Source organism: Kogia breviceps, chromosome 14, assembly GCF_026419965.1.
Source record: "Kogia breviceps isolate mKogBre1 chromosome 14, mKogBre1 haplotype 1, whole genome shotgun sequence".
Lineage (NCBI taxonomy): Eukaryota > Metazoa > Chordata > Mammalia > Artiodactyla > Physeteridae > Kogia > Kogia breviceps.
The window spans coordinates 80858998-80877007 of NC_081323.1; the positions used below are offsets into that span (position 1 = coordinate 80858998).

At 59.0% G+C, this 18010-nt stretch overlaps 2 protein-coding genes across 4 annotated transcripts in view; one reads left to right on the plus strand and one right to left on the minus strand.

The window, feature by feature from the left end:
• CASTOR2 (cytosolic arginine sensor for mTORC1 subunit 2) overlaps positions 1 to 13842 on the plus strand; it is a 55147-nt gene extending 41305 nt beyond the window's left edge. For both annotated transcript variants that reach the window (XM_059038412.2, XM_067013355.1), the window contains exons 3-9: positions 4366 to 4559; positions 5222 to 5354; positions 5903 to 6026; positions 6732 to 6842; positions 7285 to 7367; positions 11592 to 11686; positions 11767 to 13842. In XM_059038412.2, coding sequence (XP_058894395.1) covers positions 4366 to 4559; positions 5222 to 5354; positions 5903 to 6026; positions 6732 to 6842; positions 7285 to 7367; positions 11592 to 11686; positions 11767 to 11832 — 806 coding nt within the window. In that variant the 3' untranslated portion in view covers positions 11833 to 13842. The remainder of the gene's footprint in view (positions 1 to 4365; positions 4560 to 5221; positions 5355 to 5902; positions 6027 to 6731; positions 6843 to 7284; positions 7368 to 11591; positions 11687 to 11766) is intronic.
• A 3748-nt stretch (positions 13843 to 17590) lies between these two features.
• Positions 17591 to 18010, minus strand: part of RCC1L (RCC1 like) — a 43479-nt gene continuing 43059 nt past the window's right edge. The window contains exon 11 of one of the 2 annotated variants that reach the window (XM_059038406.2): positions 17591 to 17916. In XM_059038406.2, coding sequence (XP_058894389.1) covers positions 17827 to 17916 — 90 coding nt within the window. In that variant the 3' untranslated portion in view covers positions 17591 to 17826. The other variant, XM_067013352.1, reaches the window with a different exon arrangement.

The following is an 18010-nucleotide window of genomic DNA, read 5'->3' on the forward strand; positions in this document are numbered from 1 at the left end:
ACATTAATTGCATAATTAATACCTACCGTAAATTTTATATTCTCATTTCCTTCATGATTGGAAAATGTGTTTCATAGCTGGAAAACCTGTTTTTTAAACAGATGCATAGTATTCTGTTGCAGATGAACTGTGGTTCGTCTCCCTGGCCCTGGCGTTGACTTTTTGGTAGCTCCCAGGTCTTTGTCTTAAATCCTTTTGGGTTGAACGTTCATACCCATAACTCTCTTTGTCCCATGGGTAACTACTCCTTTACAGTGAAATTGTACATTTGTAAACTCTTGATACATTTTTCCCCAACTTCTATCCAGAAACCAACAAAACTCCCAGCAGCAGCATTATAACAGAAAGGCTCTGGCACTTGGCAAGCCCTCGGACGCCAGGCACTTAGCTACATGCTTGATGGGGATTATCCCATTTAATCCTCCACGTATCTTCTGGAGTCTGTCCTGATTTCATCAGCCCAACATTTGAAAAACTAAGAAACCAAGAGGTGGTGATTTCGCTCACACAGCCAGGATGCAACCCGCCCACCTGACCCCAGGACTCCTGACCCTGCTGCAGGCAGGGTGGGAGAAGCCCGACAAACCCTGTGCAGAGGACGTGACCACTTAGCACAGGGAACCGCAGGTCCTGCAGCCAGAGACGGGGGACTCCTGGGGAGGTGGGGTGGGCTCCCAGCAACAGAGCTGCCGACTTGCTTTCTGGGAGGTGGCGAGCGTCCTCAGCGATCCGCCAGGGGGCGTCCTCAGCTCCGATAGGCTATCTTGAGGGTCTTGGAGGAGGGGTGGTGACAGTATTAATAACCCCTTTCGGTCTTGGGATGTGTCTACCTTTCCTCTAGGGAAGAGCAAGCTGGCTCCCTCCTGGCAGCTCCTGGCGGCCCAGCCCCAGCCCCGCAGCGGCACCTCGGGCACCCTGAGGCTCGGCCTGGGTGACGATGGGACCAGGCGGGTCTTCCCTCGCCCCCGGAGTGCCAGGGCAGCATTTGGGGTCCCTGGGGCCAGAAGCAGCGAGCACTGTCGTCTCCAGCTGCTTTGCTGCTCTGACAAAGCTCACCCTTCTGGAAGCTTCAGAGAGGTGACCACTGACCCAGGGCTGACCTCCCTCTCAGTCCAGGCCTGCTGCTTAAAGCACCTCAGTGGGTTACAGGCGGGACTGAGAGCCGGGACCAGCAGGCAGACCCACCCCCCCTCACCGGCCGCCCAAACTCTGAGCGGCATTTGGATTGAGCTGAAATCCTCTGGGCAGTGGCAGCCTGCAGGCTGCCCGCCGTCCCCCACCCGCCCACTTCTGCCCTCATTTCCAGTCGGCCTCAGGCCTGGGCTTCTCCGCGGGACCCGTCCAAACCCGCTGAGACACTCCTCGGAGCAGAGCCTTGGTTACCCTAGCACCCCCTAAAAATGCACATACCACAGCGCTTTGCGGACTTGGAGGGAATGGCCTTCCCCATTGTATCAGCAGCAGCCTCCGCTGCAGAGGACGGAGCCAGGGTTAGAGTTTGTCACTGTCTGAGCCCAAAGCCTGGGTTCTTTGCCACCACCCTCACGTGCACGCCGAGGACCCCACTGCTAAAGATCAGGAGCTCGGGCGGGAGACAGAGGCAGGCCTGAGGCTGGGGCAGCAGAGGCTCCACCTGTCAGGTGAAGGCCTTACAGGGCCAGTGGAACCACGCTGTCAGAAATGGGACACTGGAATCTCAGCTGCCCGTACACCCCCCCCCTCCACCCGCCAACTTTACAGTCCTGAAGCCAATCCCTGCAAGAGGGGTTTTCGCGACACCCCACCACGGGCTGGTGGCGGGACGGGTCTGGACAGACGTGCCGCGGTGCCAGAATGAGGTGCCCTCCCCATTTACTGCACCGTGACCTTGAGCCAGTCAGCTTCCCTCTCTGGGCCTCAGCTTCCTAGTCTGTGAAATGGGGCAGGGACTGACTTCTGAGCTGGGTCTATAAGCAAGTGGACGGCGTTCGGCACTGCTGGACTAAGAGTTCAGAGAAGTTGGCAGTGTCTGGGGATGACACTGGCTCCCCCAGGGCCCTCGGCCTGATCCTGGGAAGTCGGGTATAGGAGCGTGGGGCGATGTCGAAGGCCACCCTCCACCCGGGCTCTGGCAGTGTGACCAGGCCCCGACCGCAGAGACTGGGCTGCGCGGGGGCTGCGGGGGGAGCAGAGAAGGTCGATGGGTGGGAACGGGTCTGGGCAGAGCAGAGGGGCGGGCACAGCCGCCACGTCCCTCCTCATCCATGCTTTTGGAGCCTCCGCGTGCCAGGCGCAGAGAATAGCAGAAAACAAAGCCGACCGAGACAGCCGCCCCAGGGCGCCGGCATGCTAGTGAGGCCAATTGTAGACTTGAACTGGCCGCTCACCCCACGCGGCCATGGGAATTTAAGGGAGCCAAAATTAAATACAACTTAAAATTGTATTTCTTCTGTAGCACTGACCACATTTCAAGCGCTCCGTAGCCACATGGGGTAAGTGGCTTTGGACAGCGTGGGTATAGACCATGTCTATCATCCCAGGAAGCCCTCTGGGACAGTGTTGGTTCCCAGCGTCACGAGGACTTTGGCTTTTACTCCAGAGAACGTGGAGAGCCGCTGGGCAGTTTTGAGTTGTGGGGAGCCTGGGACAGGCAGGCAGAGGCAGGTCCACAAGAGCTGACATTGGTCCTGATGTGTTAGCATGCGGTGATGGAAAGGACCCCTCCAGAATTTTCCTGAGAAGGCTTTTGGGGTCCTGCCCTAGTGAAAAGTGAAATTAAAAATTTTTATTAAGTATATTTATTAATATTCTATTTATTAGTATATTAAAATGGTGGGTGCTTCAGATGACGGACCGGCAAGGCACCCTGGCCCTCGGTGGCTCCTGGGACTGTCTTTGCTTAAGATGGCAGGGTTGGGGGCTCAGAACACTGCCCCCAGGAAGTCCCCTCCATGGCCAGTTCCAGACCCCTTAGAATTTCAGAATTGAACCGGGACACTCAGTTCTAGGCAGCGTGTTTCCTCTGGCGGTCCTGGGGCTGAGAAGTCTCTCTCTTGACGCCCCAGATGACAGGTGGAGAGACTAGCTGTGGATGCCTGAGATCAGGCTTTCCTCCTGCTCCCCCCTCCCAAACCCCTTCTCTTCTCTGGGAAGCAGCCTACCTCTCCAGCCAGCCTGGCGGAGGACTGGCCCCTCTCAGCCAGCAGGGCCAGTGGGCTCCGTAGGCTGTGGTTGCCATGACGACCTTAGCTGGGCAGGTAGGAGCCTGGGTGAGGCTTCCAGAGCCATCTTGCTGAGGCCAGCACAGCCCAGCCCAGCTTCCCTCGGGCAGGATCATTATCATCACAGCCCCCTGAACTCACCAGTGTCCAGGCCCCTCTTCTTAGCGCCCCCCCCCCTTGTTGGGGACCTGGCCCTTCTTCCCATGTGGTGCCCAGCATAGAGCATAAGGGTCTGTTTATACATCAGATCTGGGTTTGAATCCTGGCTCTGTTATTCCCTGTCTAAGGGATCTTGGGTAAGTCACTAGCCCCTCAGAGCTCTGCTTTGTCACGTGTACGGGGTGAAATAACAGTCCTGGTACGGGGTGAGTTTGAGCAGGCGACTGTGACACGTGGAGAGTTTCCCGTGCAACCTGTGTTCCGTTCTGCGGCCGCCTGTCCTTGCAGCCGTGCACAGCCTCCCCTGGGTACACTTTCTGCAGGACGGGCTGGAAGGATGGTCTTTGTGAGCTAGTCAAGGAGACTGGGCGATCACTGCCGCTCTGAACCTCCCCCACCCTGCCCCCGCCGGTGCCCCCGCCCCCAGGGTCCCCGGGCTCTCAGGAGGGACTTGGGTGACAGTCACTGCCCGCTGGAAGGGGGCAACCTCAGGAGGCCTTCTGGAGCTGAATGTGCTTCCAGAGGAGCCTGAAGTACAGGTCTGATTGAAGCAGGGAGAAAAATCCCAGGCCCCCCACCCTGTCTTCTCCTGGCCTCCCCTCTGTCCCCCAGCCCCGGGGAGGTTCCTGGGAACCCAGTGTGAAAACCAAGGGACCCGGTCCACCGGTATAAGGTGGTGATGGCAGCACCTGGTACCCAGAAAGGTGGTGAGAACCAGAAATAGCAAAGTTGTCACTGCTGAGTACTCACTACTTCTCAGCTGGGGAAACTGAGGCCCAGCACAGATGAACCCCCTGTTCCCATGGCCCCTGCCCTGCGGAGCTGCCCGGCACATCCAGAGTCCTCTGAGAGCCTTCCCTGCTCGGTCCTCCCGGGATGGGACCTTGAAGGACGATCCCGTCCTCCTTTGACAGACGAGGGCGCTGAGGCCCAGAGGGCGGGCTGGCCGAGGTCGCACAGCCGGGGCCCATCAGGCATAAGCCGGCCTTCTGTGTCCCCCCTCCAGAGCTGCCCTCCTCGGAACACCTGAGCGTAGCCGACGCCACCTGGCTGGCCCTCAACGTGGTGTCGGGTGGTGGCAGCTTCTCCAGCTCCCAGCCCATCGGTGTGACCAAGATCGCCAAGTCGGTCATCGCCCCGCTGGCCGATCAGAACATCTCTGTGTTCATGCTGTCCACCTACCAGACGGACTTCATCCTGGTGAGCAAGCTGCGGCCCACACCCCGGCAACGTGGGCACCCCCTCGGACGTGGTCTGTAAAGTCTGTGCCTCCCCGTTCCGTGATCAGCTCAGAGAGAGGTCAAGGGTACCTTAGGGTCCTCAGTCCGTGTTAGCATGGCCCTGGCTGGGCTCTAGCCCCACCCACTGGCTGCCCTCTGTGTGGACCGTGCTGGGTTTAAGCTGGAGGCCAGGAAGTGAGGGCTGGGGGCGTGTGTGGGCGGGATGCCCTCCTAGCTGGATGTCTGGCTCCCCCAATCCCATACCCCTCCCCTGGGGTGGCAGGTGTGTCTGGTCACGGAGCCGGCGGCATTTCCTGGCTACGGTGTTATTCATGCTCTTCTCCCATAGGGCGTGGCCACCCTGGAGAGTCCTCCCAGGCCAGGGACAGGTGTGGGCGCCACACACAAGAGGGAGTGGGGGAGTGGACCCGCACCTGCTGGCCCTCAGCGCGGAGTCTCCTCCCCTCTGCGTCCTCCCTGCTGCCCCTGGCCCCAGGCTCCCGTCCCCAGCCAGGACAGCGGGAGGCAAGGACAGGGGAGGCTCCTTCTGCGGACAGAATCTCAGAGCGAAGGGGCTGGTGACCCCAGGCCCACTCCATCCGGGGACCACGGTGCACTCACTCTTTGACTCCCCGACCCCAGGTGCGTGAGCGGGACCTGCCCTTCGTTACCCACACCTTGTCATCAGAGTTCACCATCCTGCGGGTCGTCAATGGCGAGACAGTGGCAGCCGAGAACCTCGGCATCACCAACGGCTTCGTGAAGCCCAAGATGGGTGAGTTGGGGGAGAGGGAGGGTTGTGCAGAGAGACCTCAAGAAATGACCAGGTCCTGCCCCAGGGCAGCCCCATTCCCAGAGCATCGGTTGAGGGCCAGGCATAACACGGTACAACAGTCCTGATCAGACTCTGTTCCCAAGGTCTAGCCAGGGCAGTGGATGCGGATGCAGCCAGCAATGGCCAGAGGCCACTTCTGACCCAGACCAGGCTATCAGGGCAGGCCTCCCAGAGGCAGTGACTCTCAAGCTGAAGCTTGGAGCACAAGTAGGAGCTACGCCAGGTGGTGAAGGCTGGGAAGGGCGTTCCAGGCAGGCGGCGTGGCGTGTGCAAAGGCCCGGGGGCCTGGGGGTGGGCCTGGAGGATCGGGAGAGCTGTAGGGGGTGCTGGAGGCTGGAGAAGCGACAGGGGCCAGGTCTTGCGGGGCCTGCAGCCGGCCTCCCCAGAGCGGCTGCCGGCTGACCCGACCCCTCTTCCTGGGCCCGCCCCTGCCCCACGATGCTCCTCTCCTCCCGGCCTCAGCGCCCCTTGTCTTTGTGCTCTCACAGTCCAGAGGCCCGTCATCCACCCACTGTCCAGCCCGAGCAACAGGTTCTGTGTCACCAGCCTGGACCCTGACACACTGCCCGCTGTTGCCACACTCCTGATGGACGTCATGTTCTACTCCAACGGGTAGGGCCTCCTCGGGTGCGAGGGGCCGCCGGGTGGCCAAGGGGAGACACGGCTCTGTCTAGTAGCCCCAGTCTGAGGGGGGAGGCACAGACCTGCCCTGGGAGCTCGTTTGAGAAGCGAGACATGGCCGTACCCCAGATCCCCATTCTAAGAGGGGAGAATGGCGTTCCTTGGGAACCCAAAGCTTGGTGAGGCCCTGGGCCCACATGCGGGTATGATAAACGGCCCACTGTCACCTGAGCTCCTAGGGCCGGCCCAGTCATTTGAAGAGCTGGGACCTCAGGATTTTTCATTCGGTGGCCGACAGCTCTGCATTTTTCCTCAGGGCCGATTGTAAGTTTTGGCCAACACCAGTGGAGCGGGGCCAGGGGCCAGTGAGCTGACAGTGACCGTAGACTGTGCCCTGAGATGTGGGCCATCACGGGGACAGAGAGGCCACCCCAGGAAGGGGCAAGTGTAGCCTGTGCCGAGGGCGGCGGGATGGGTCTCCGGAAACGCGCGGTGCGGCGCTCATCTCTGCGAGTGCCTTGGAAGCATCCACGCCTCACGGATGCGGGTGGTGCCTCAGGGTCCGCCAGCGAGGCGGGATCAGAGCCAGGACTTGGCCCGTGCTCTTCCCAGCAGCCCCAGACTGATGGGCCGGGGGCGGGGGGCAGGGGGGCCTGGGGGCCCCACTGCACCCCTCACCAGCTGCCCCGCCCCCAGAGCGAAGGACCCCTTGGCGGCCGGCGACGACTGCGGCCACATCCGCTTCTTCTCCTTCTCGCTCATCGAGGGCTACGTCTCCCTGGTGATGGACGTGCAGACCCAGCAGAGGTGCGCCGGGCCCCGGCGTGGGGGCTTGTGATGGGCTCATCGCCCACGTGGTCCTAAGAAGTCCCTACCCCAGCCCTTCCTGGCAGGGGAGTGGCCCTGGGTCATCCAGCGCCACCCCGTGCTGTCTGTCCCTCACCCCCCAACCCCCGCCTGGAGCTGGGCAGGGGTACGCTGACCAGCCTGAGCAAAGGGGGGGCAGTGGTTCCAAAGCCCAGTCCCAGCTTTGCCCTCCTCCTCCTCCCCCTACCCAACCCCAGACGCGGAAGGTGCCGAGCGAGTGCGCTGAGGGCTTGGGAGAGTGCTTGGGGCCCCTGAGCTTAGGCCAGACACCCCCTTGCTCTGGCCCTACGTCAGCGCCCAAGGACAGGGAGCGCTCCGGGCAGGGCTGGCTGGCGGAGCACCGTTCCTACCTGGGGATTAACACCGCTCGCTCCCTTTCAAGGTTTCCTAGTAACTTGTTGTTCACGAGCGCGTCTGGAGAGCTCTGGAAGATGGTGCGGATTGGAGGACAGCCCCTAGGATTTGGTGAGCCCTGGGGGGCTGGGGCCGGCATCGCCGAGAGCCATGCATCTGTACCCCTGGTGTAGATGGGGAGACTGAGGTCCCCACGGCCCACGCGGTCCCTTGACCAGTGAGTGACAGGAGGCACTGGCCTCGGAGGATGGAAGGGCAGCTTCAGCCAAAGCACTCCTCTCCGTCCCCTCCCCACTGAAAAATTAAAGCCTGCTTATTATGAGAATATTGGGAATGTGATAAAAATAGAAGAGGGGGAAAAAAAAATCTCTCCTTAGTCCCACTGTTGACAGGGAATGACTGTTGTCATTTTTAATGAGGTGTTTTGTTTTTTTTTTTTAAACACAGTTGCCGAGCAGCTCACAGTAAAACTCAGACATCCCAGCCCCTCACCTTTTTCCCTATGTGATCACAGTGACCTGACCCCCCAGGAGAAAACTCACAGGAGTCCCCCCAAGACTCAGTCTAGCTTCAGTTTCCACAATTGTCCAAACTGTCTTTGGTAGACAGTTCTTCCCATCAGCATATTCCGAGGGGCCACGGGTCTCCGACCTCTCGGTTGGAGGGGCCACACGGTACCGATTCTCCCGGCGCTGAGTGTCGGCTGCTGGCCCCCTTGTGATGACTGCATTGTCTTGATGAGACATGATTTCTTTGGGCTAGACTTGTCAGACCCAAGACCTTGAGCCCAGAAGAGGCTCTTGGTAAATCACGTTTGTTTTGGGGAGCGCGCCCTCAGCTGGCCCTGATGGGATCAGTAAATCCGGATTTCCCATAGACAGAGTGCAGAATGTTCCAGATAGAGCTCAGACTGCTCCAGGGGCCCTGGGGTCAGCCCAGGGGGCTCTGCTTCTGGGACGGGACATGAAGGTGGCAGGGCATTTTGACCTGAGGGCCACAGGTCGGAGAGGGAACCAGGTTCTGTCACCTGCCTGTGGCTTTCTCTGGACAAGGTCGTCGCAGACGGACAGCAACTAGCAGGACTGGACAGCACCCCCTGACTCTGCTCACATCAAGGCCAAAGCCAGAGCCATCCCGGGGGCAGGGCAGTGGGCTGCTTTCTGCAGTGCTAGGAAATGTACACTGAAGGCTCCTGGTCCAACCCTGGGCTCCAGCCTGTCTCTCGGGGCCACCTTCTCCACAGACCCCAGCATTTCTCCCACCCACATTGGCTGCCCAGTTTGGGGCCGTGGGGATGTGGAGACCCAGTAGCCTAGAGGCAAGTTTGCCAGTGAAGGAGGTGGAAGGAAACCAAGGTGACCTTGGACAGGTTGCTTAACCTCTGAGCCTCAGTTTCCTAGTCTATAAAACAAGGATGATGGTAGATCCCGCTTCAGGGTGGTGCGAAGCCCTCCGTGACGTTGTCAGTTACACCGAGTGCTCAGCCAGCAGCAGTTGCTGTCACTGTCACATGTAAGGACATGTAAGAGAGGTTTAGAGAGGTTTGAGGCAGGGAAGGCTTCCCAGAGGAGGTGGCCCCAGAGGTGACCGGTGGATGTTAACCTGGCTGACGGACGGGGAGGAGAGGGCGGCACCAGCAGAGGTGGGTGTGACACAGGCGGTGCCTCTCCATGGCAGAAACAGAGGAAAAGAGCCTCACCAGGTCCTCACAGGCAAAGGGGCAGAGGCGTCACTGGAGACTCAGAGGAGAAGCAGGAAGTTGTGTCTATCAGTTTATCTTTTTTTTTTTTTTTTTTTACTGAAGTAGAGTTGATTTACAATGTTACGTTAATTTCTGCTGTACAGCAAAGTGATTCAGTTATATATACATATATATGTATTCTTTTTCATATTCTTTTCCATTTTAGTTTATCACGGGATATTGAATATAGTTCCCTGTGCTATACAGTAGGACCTTGCTGTTTATCCATTCCATATGTAACAGTTTGCATCTGCTAAACCAAACTCTCACTCCGGCCCTCCTCCAGCCCCCTCCCCGTTGGCAACCACAAGTCTGATCTCTATGTCTGAGAGTCTGTTTCTGTTTCATAGATAGGTTCATTTGTGTCATATTTTAGATTCCACATGTAAGTGATATCATATGGTGTTTGTCTTTCTCTGTCTGACTGACTTCGCTTAGTATGATCATCTCTAGGTCCGTCCGTGTTGCTGCAAATGGCATTATTTCCTTCTTTTTTATGGCTGAGTAGTAGTCCATGGTGTATATACGTACCACATCTTCTTTATCCATTCGTCTGTCAGTGGACATTTCGTTGTTTCCGTGTCTTGGCTACTGTGAATAGTGCTGCTGCGAACATGGTGGTGCGTGTATCTTTTTGAATTAAGAGTTTTGTCTGGATATATGCCCAGGAGTGGGATTGCTGGATCATATGGCAAACGTATTTTTAGTTTTCTGAGGAACCTCCGTACTGTTTTTCATAGTGGCTGCACCGACCGTGTGGGAGGGTTCCCTTTTCTCCACACCCTCTCCAGCATTTGTTATTTGTAGAGTTTTTAGTGATGGCCATTCTGACCCGTGTGAGGTGGTACCTCATTGGAGTTTTATTTGCATTTCTCTAATAATCAGTGATGCATATCAGCTTATCTTTTTGTCCCCAGCTTTGGTTCAAGTTTACCAAAATACACTCAGTATAATAATATTACAGAAAAAAGAAAGTCAGGCTGAAGGGAGAATCAAGGTGGGATAGTAGATGAAACTTGAATCGTCTTACCATCTGCAGTTGCCCCGGGCTGTTTTGAGGGGCCTCACCAGCAGGCAACAGGGGACACAGTATGTGAGAAGCAGCACTGTGAACCTAGCAGGCAGCCGCTGGACCTACCTTCCCGGGATGTGGAGGGTTTTAGCACCAGGCTAATAGCTATAAATAGCCCTGCAAGAAAAATGACTTGAGAATCTGAAAGATTCTAGACTGGCGAATTCCATATGTTTTAGACCACGGCTTGCAGGAAATGTGTTTTCCATCACGGCCCAGCACACACATACACAAACAACTGCAGTTTCACCGAACTGCACTCGCTCTGGTGCTGAGCTGTTTGCCCTTTCCTCTTCTGTTGTCATTTTATAAAACACTGGTTACCAGCCTTCTACATTGATGTCCCAAATGGGCTGTGACCACCCACGGTTTGAAAGGCACCATTCTAGACCCTAATCTCCTACCCGCCCCCCACCCCCCTTTACAGAACTGAAAACGAATGTGTCTGTAGCTAAACAATCTTAGGACACAACCGGTCTCCACCACGTAGCAGCACAGACGGTCACCAGAAGTGCAAGCACAAGGCCTGTACAGCCCCCAAAGGGGCCCATGGGTCCAGCCAGGAGCCCTGGGAGACCAGGCAGAAAGCAGGAGCTTGAGAGACCTGCAGGGTCATGTCTAGGTCCCAGGGTGGGCTGACAAGCAGGACTAGGGCTGGGGAGTGAAAGGGCGCTCGGGAGGCTGGGGGTGGGGGAAGGGTGAAGCCCAGGTTGATGCCCAGGCTCTGGCCCCAGAATCCCATGGTGAGCTGGTGGCCAGATCTGGACTCTCCCACCCCATCGGGACAGCGCTGGGGAAATGCATCGTCGCCAGAATCAGAACAGTAGCTTTGAGGGGTTGTGCTGATGGAGAGAAGAGTGGTCCTCAGATCCTGGAGGTCTTCCTGTAGGAGGAAGCTTTGCATGGTGCCTTCAAAGCGGGGAGGAGGGTGGAGGAGAGGGGAGAACCATCCCCAGGCAACCCCAAGGCCACCTTATTGGCTGAGGTTTGGAGGAGGCCAGAAAGCCACTGCTTTGGCGATCCAGAAGGCGAAGGAAGTGACATTCCTCGTGATCAGATGCCTGACACTGCCTTTAGGACAGGCAGGGACCTTTACCCAGTGGGGACTCTGACGAGGAAACTGAGGCTCAGAGAGAGGAAGTGACTTGGCCACATCATCTGGCTAGAAAAGGGTGACCAAAAAGAGGGCCTGAACCCTCATCCTCTTACCGCCACGCCACCTCCAGCTCTGTTTAGGGAACTCGCAAGGTGGCCAGGAAGATGAGTCCAAACTACGAGGCACGGGGAGCAGGCAGAGGGTGGCCACGCTTAGACAGAAGTGGCTTCTGTGGAGCCCCGAGGATGGAGAGCTCACTGCTGGCCAAAGAGATCAGAGAAGCCTGCCGGATGGAGGGGTGGGGAGTCTCTGGGAAGCTTGCGGGTACAGGGCAGGCACTGCCAGCAGAGAGAGGGGAGAGGCCAAGGCTGTGCTGGGTGGCCGGCCGGGGAGGAGGCTGAACGCGGTCCCCGCCTCTGTCCGCAGATGAGTGCGGCATCGTGGCCCAGATCTCCGAGCCCTTAGCTGCTGCTGACATCCCCGCCTACTACATCAGTACCTTCAAGTTCGACCACGCGCTGGTAAGTGTCCGGCCCCGGCCCCCAGGCAGGGCAGGCCCGGCTCCGGGGGCTCACGGGTGTCTGCTTCCCACCCCTCGCAGGTACCAGAAGAAAACATCATTGGCGTCATCAGCGCCCTGAAAGTCAGCCAAGCAGAGAAGCATTAGAAGGGCCTCTTCCTCTCCTCCCTGTCTGCCCCCCAGGCCTGGGCCTAGCCCCACCCTGAAGATTCTTCTCGCAGTATTTCTCAACAGACTGGAAAATCGGCCCCGGGGCCCCCAAGGAAGGGGTCCCTAGGACACGCCCCTGATGGCTGACCCCGCCAGGCCTGTGGCCCAAGCTAAGGCCTCCCCATGCCCTCCTGCCTTCCTGGAGCCCCCAGACCCTCCAGAGAACACCCCCCCCCCGCCGCCTCCTTCCCCCACCCCTACCCCAGAAAATGAGGTCTGAGGCCCAGGGAGCTCGTGAGCTCACCCACCTTCTCCTCCTGCCTCGCCCACGGCCGGGGGCAGACGCCAAAGGAAGCTGGCGCCTTCTCCAGGACACTGGGAATACCGAGTCTCGGGTCATCTTGGGGGGCTGGCTGAGTTCCTGGGGCCCCGGAAGGCCCTTGTGAGGGTAGGGGTTCTGGCCCCTGTGGTCACTGGTCTCTGGTTCCATTGGCTCTGGGCTGGTTCCTGCAGAGTAGAGGCTAGTGGGCAGCCCTCTGGTTGTGTGCTCGTGAGGCTCCAAGGGAGCACGGGTGGGGCCCTGAGCTGGGGGGGGGACCCCAGTCCCCCAGAACCTGGCCTGCCAGCCACGGGGCCTGCGCCCCAACTCCCAGCAAGACTGCCAAAGGGGCCTGTCCAGACCCTCCCCACCACAAGCGCTCAGTCCCGGGGGGGGAGGGGGGTTCCCAGGATACCCACCAGCCTGGGGCACGAGCTCCTGTCCCCTCTGCTTTCCCTGGACCCTCCTGGGGCTGGCAGAGCCTCGGGTTCCCCTAAATGGGGGCAGCCCCAGCATTCTGGGCCTGGGGTTTCTTAGGTCACCCCCACCTCCCCAGCAGTTAACTAGACCAGCACAGGGCTCCCCCGGTTTCCTGCCCCGCCCCCTCGCCCCACTTTTGGGGGAAAGTGGAAGGCCTCTGCCCCCAACTCACTTGCCCACCCACCCCTCGGTCCAGGGACCGTGGCGTTCATGAGTACCTGACCTGGGAGGCAGCTTATCTGAGCCTTAATAGAGAAAACCGTACCTTGTTTTAGTTTCTTATTTAATGTATTTGCACCCAGGCTGCAGTTGGCAGTGGTTTCAGGGGGTGGCCCGCTGAGTCTGTCGGGGCTCAGAGTGTGACGTCACTTGGTTGGCATCCTGTGGCTCCAAGGACAAGCTTGAGAATCGGGAGCTGCTTCCAGGGGGTCTCGGCCCCCCACTTTGGAGCAGAAAGCTGGGAGCAGAGGTCTGTTACGATACAGGGGTCCCTGGGGCGTCCCCCCACGGAGCTGCCAAGGCAGAGTGGTTCTGAGCATCAGAGGGGACTCGAGGGCCGCGGGGCGGTGGACGGCCAGGTGGCAAGCCAGCCCCCTCGGAGAATGGGGTGCCCCCCGTGCCTCCTCTCCAGCTGGGGGTGTTTTCCAAGCAAGCAGGACCTGCAGGGCTCTCCTCGGTGCCTGGGCAGCAGCTGACACGTGCTGTCCCTGAGAAGCTCGGAGGAGAAGGGACATGCTCGGGCTGGTGAAGCCCCACCCGCCCCCATTCTCTGTGCCGCGTGGGACCCTCTGAGCCATGGAAACCCACCAGGTGGGGAAGCTGTCTGTCTGGATCCCTGCAGATGTTCGGGGCCCAAGTACTGATTCGGAACCCACGTGGTTTTTTTTTAAGTTAACTCATTTTGCACAAAACACCAAAACATGTCAATTGTTTGCTGGCTCCAAAACGGGGGTGTCCTTGTGGGCAGGGCAGCACTTCACGCCCCGAGAGTCCCCTTACTGTCCTTGGAAGGCCTTGATTTTTCCGTGGCACGCCCTCCAGACCCCTTCCTGTCTGTCCCCCCCCCCCACCGTGTCACTCCCCCGCCTCTCCTCCCTGCCGAGCAAGTGTGTCGGCCCCTTGACCCCCAGAAACGTGTGCTCCCTAGACCCCCTAGGACGTATATTGTACACACATATAAATACCTGTGTTTTATGTTGATATAGATATATACTGTAAATAGCATATATACTTGAGCAATATATATGTTAATATATACTGTGTGAGCGTGCACACGCGTGTGTGCGTGTGCAGGGGGGGGTGGGGGCGTGAGGGCTTCCGCCCCGTGGTGTCTGCCGTGCACACAGGCACGTTTTGAGCCACCATATATTTTTAATTCAAGTATATAGGCAATACGATTACTAGAGAAGCCGGCTGGCTGCCTCGGCCCTGACTTGAGAGAAAAACTAAACCAGCGGCCCAGGAACTGAGCTCCGGGGCGGGTGTTGAGGGTCCCTACCCCCCCCTCCCCGAGCCTCCCTTGAAAGCTGGATTCGGAGGCCCCTTCCTGTAATCCCGTTGGCACGACCAAGGCCCCTGGACACCCTTATTTTATTTGGGGGACAGTGGCACAGAGGGAGGAACGGTTGGAACAGAACCGCCCCCTTGCCGGTGCTCTCGGCCGGAAGACCTGGGCCGGCTGGACGGGCGCCCTCCGGCTCTGCGTCCAGCTCTGCTCCCACAGCCCCATCACCTGATTCCTTTCACTTTAGAAGCCTCAGGTTCTCTCCCCAGGTCGCCTCCTGGGGCCTGGCCCCATCCGACTGAGAAAGGGACGGATGGGTGCCCTTGACGTTGTTTCCGGGAGGGGCTGGTGCAAGGACTCGGCCCTCGGGGCCACACAGGTGTGTATCCAGCTGACAGGGCGGGAGCCGATACCCTGAAAACCTGCGCCCTCGATTCCACACCCCCCCACCGTCCCGCTGTGTGCAGAGGCCGGCGCGTCCTCAGTGCCTGTGTGCGCCCGTGAGTCCGCGGCTGGGTCTCCGGCAATCTGGGGGAAGAATGCGTGGTCTCCCCGGTGGCTGGCTACCCCCAGCCATCTCTGGCTTTGCTGAGCGCAGGGGTCCCCGGACCCCCACAGAGGCGGCCCGAAGAGGGTGCCCTGTCAGGCTGGGGCACTCTAGGCTCTGGCTTGGGGGGTGAGCGGGTGGCCCAGGAGCTGCCACCCGGGCTCCAGGTGTGTCTTTTGAGTCTGTGCCGTTCCCCGGTAAGAAAAGCTCAGACCGTGTAAATGCTGCGCTCGCCCCTCACCCGCCCCGTCCCTGCACGCTGCAGAGCGGCGCGAGGTTAAGGGAGACCAGGAGCCGCGATCACCCACTTCAGCCCTGCCCCCAATTATAGAAATCTGCCTCTCTGGCTCAGCTCTCAACATGGGCGCCCCTGGTCCCTAAGAAACGCCATTCTCCCTCGGCCCTAGTCCTGACCCAGCAAAGAGTTGGGCGGTGCCCGCTTTGCACCTCTTTCCTCCACAGGGGTTTCCAGACCCCCCCCCCCAGGAGGCGGTGCCTACACCACTGACCTCAGCCCAGGGCACCCATCCAAGCAGGAGAGGCACATAAGACCTCCCCCAGGATTCCGGGGGTCCAGAACCCCCCCCAAGCACCAGCATTCTCCCCCTCCCATCAACTCCGGGCCACAGGCCCCTGGTGGGAAGGGAGGGACCGGGTGACCCGGAGCTGGCCGCTGCGGCCTCCCCATGCGGGCAGCATGGCCTCGGTGGCCAGTGTGGTGTCCGGAAGATGTATGGTCGGTTGGGGCTCGTCCCCTGTGTGGTGACCGAGGATGCCACGGAGCTCAGGAGAGAAGGCTGTGGGGGGATAGGAAGGGCCAGGCCCCTACCCCAAGCCAGCGGTACCATTTGCCCGATAATCGAGATGAACCGGCCCCTTCTGGCCACACTTCCCAGCCACCCTGGGCCACCTTTCTGAGCCTCTGGATCTGGATGTGGGCACAAGCAGGGCCCTCCCCTGCCCCAGCTAAGAGAGGGGACGCTGGGGCCCTTCCGGGTGGTAGCGCTACAGCCCCGTGCCAGGAACTTTTGATGCTCCTTCCTGAGGGAAAACTGTGGCAGGGGAGCGGGTAGGAAGGAAGCACGTGTCTGGAAGGAAGTATGTGTCTGTGGCCAGCGTAAGCCACGGCCGGGGAGCAGCCAGCCGGGCACCGCCGTTCCGGCCACCGAGAAGCGGAGTCAGTGGTTGGCTTGGCAGACAGCTTGGGGGGGACGATGGGGTCTCTCAGCGGTGGAGAGCCAGGGGCTTGGGCTCTTCGGGTTTCCTGGGTACTGTGCCGAGGCAGGGGCTGGGCCTGGAGGGGGCAGTAGCCCTCTATTCAAATTAGAGGCAGCAAAAGGGCGCTTTTCCGGAGATGGAGGGAGAGAGGAAGCTGCGGGGTGGGCTGTGGCCTTCAGCTTTGAAACCCACGCCCTCCCGGGAAGCCTCCTTCCTCGGGAGGGAAGGGTGGGAGCTGCTGGCCGAGGCAGCCTGCTGTCCCTGGGGCTGAGGGCACCAGGAGTGGCCTGGAGTACAGGTAGAAGCCTGCGGGCTGGCCCGTGCTTTCGCGGGCGGCCTGGTGGGGAGGGAGCCTGTGGCTCTCGGTTCGGTCCTCGGTGTGGGAGGCCGTGAACGCGGCACGTGCTGGGCGTCAGAGCAGTGTTCGGGGCAGGACCACACGTGTGTATATGCACTCGTGAGTGTGAGCGTGCACTGTGTCACACACCCTGGTGTGGACGCGAGCACACACGTGCAGAGCCCCGATCTGAGTGAAGGGACTGGCTCGTCCGGTATTTCGAGGCCTGCGTACGTTCTTACCCCAGGGCCACATGTAGAGCTGAAGGGATGCGGCCAGCAGACCTCGACCGCAAGGCAGCCCCACCCCCCTTGACTTTGCTAAAACTGCTCTGCGGACGGACGGGGCAGAGGTGTCCCTGCAGAGGCCCGGAGGTCCATGCAGCCAAGGGCTAGACCTGCTGGACGGACTCCTCAGAAGCAGCCAGTCCTGAAGACAGTATTTACAGGGAGGGGTTCTGGGGGCTGGTGCCCCTTCGCCTACTGGGGCTCGTCCATGAAGAGCAGCCAACAAAGTTGGAAACCGGAGCGGAGGGCCGGTGGGGTGGGTGAAAAACAGGCCAAATTCAGGTCCCAAGGCAGAGGCCAAGCCCAGTGCGTTTTCCTGTCCACTGCTTCAGTTTACCTGTTCAGAAAATGGTCCAGGAAGAGCTAGGCAGGGTTGGCTCCAAAACTGGGGGTGGGGAGGAGCTAACAGCAAACAAAACCCCAAGCCCTCCTTGCTCTTTGCCAAAATCATTTCCGTTACCCTGAGATGGGGGTGAGTGGATGTTGGCTGCACAGCAGGGCTCAGAGGGGCCTCTGCCCTGCCCAGGGTTTCGCCCTGGGGGTCTGGCCCTCCCCTGGCACGCCCCGGGTCACCAGCAGTAGCAACGGCACTTGCATCTGTCCCAAGGTCTGGGCGAGGGGAGAACGGGGCAGCCCTGTACCCCAGGCCCTCACACTTTCCTTCTTTCTTGAAAAAACACAAAACCCTTGAGATTCATGTACTGTATGGCGGAGAGAAAAAAAAGTACCGAATGTTCCCCCCAAAAAAGACAGTATATTTTGTACTTTGTAAAGTGTTCATTAAAATGGAAGAAAAAAAATGATGTTGGCTGACGGCTGTCTGATTTTGTGCTGATCCAGGGCTATGTCTCATCTCTCTCCCTTCTCCATACCGTGGGTGGGGGAACACAGGCCAGGAGCTGGGAGGAGCCAAAGCAAGAAGCCGAGAGAGGAAATAGCCCTGAGGACGAGAGGGACTGTATAAGTTACCCGGTGCTGTATAACAAGTTGCCCCAAAATGTGAGGCTTAAAATGATTATTTGTGTGTCCTGGTTTTGGTGGGTTAGGAACGAGAGGGCCTGTATAAGTTACCCGGTGCTGTATAACAAGTTGCCCCAAAATGTAAGGCTTAAAATGATTATTTGTGTGTCCTGGTCTTGGTGGGTTAGGAACTTGGGAGCAGTTTGAGCAGCGTGGGCTCAGAGTCTCTCTCGAGGCTGCAGGCATCTGAAGCCCGGCTGGGGCTCCAGGGTCTCTTTCCAAGGTGCTTAATCCACATGGCTGGCAAGGTGGGCCTGGCTGTCAGCAGGAAGCCTGTTCCTATCCACATGGGTCTCCGCTGCTTGAGTGTCCCCGTCGTACGGTGCCTGGCTTCCCCCAGAGCAAGGGGTTCAAGGACCAAGGTAGGACCTTAAAAAAAAAAAGTTTTTCTTCTAGCTTCAGAATCCATGTACCATCATCTCCATCGTATTCTATCGTCATGCAGCCCAGCTCTGATTCGACC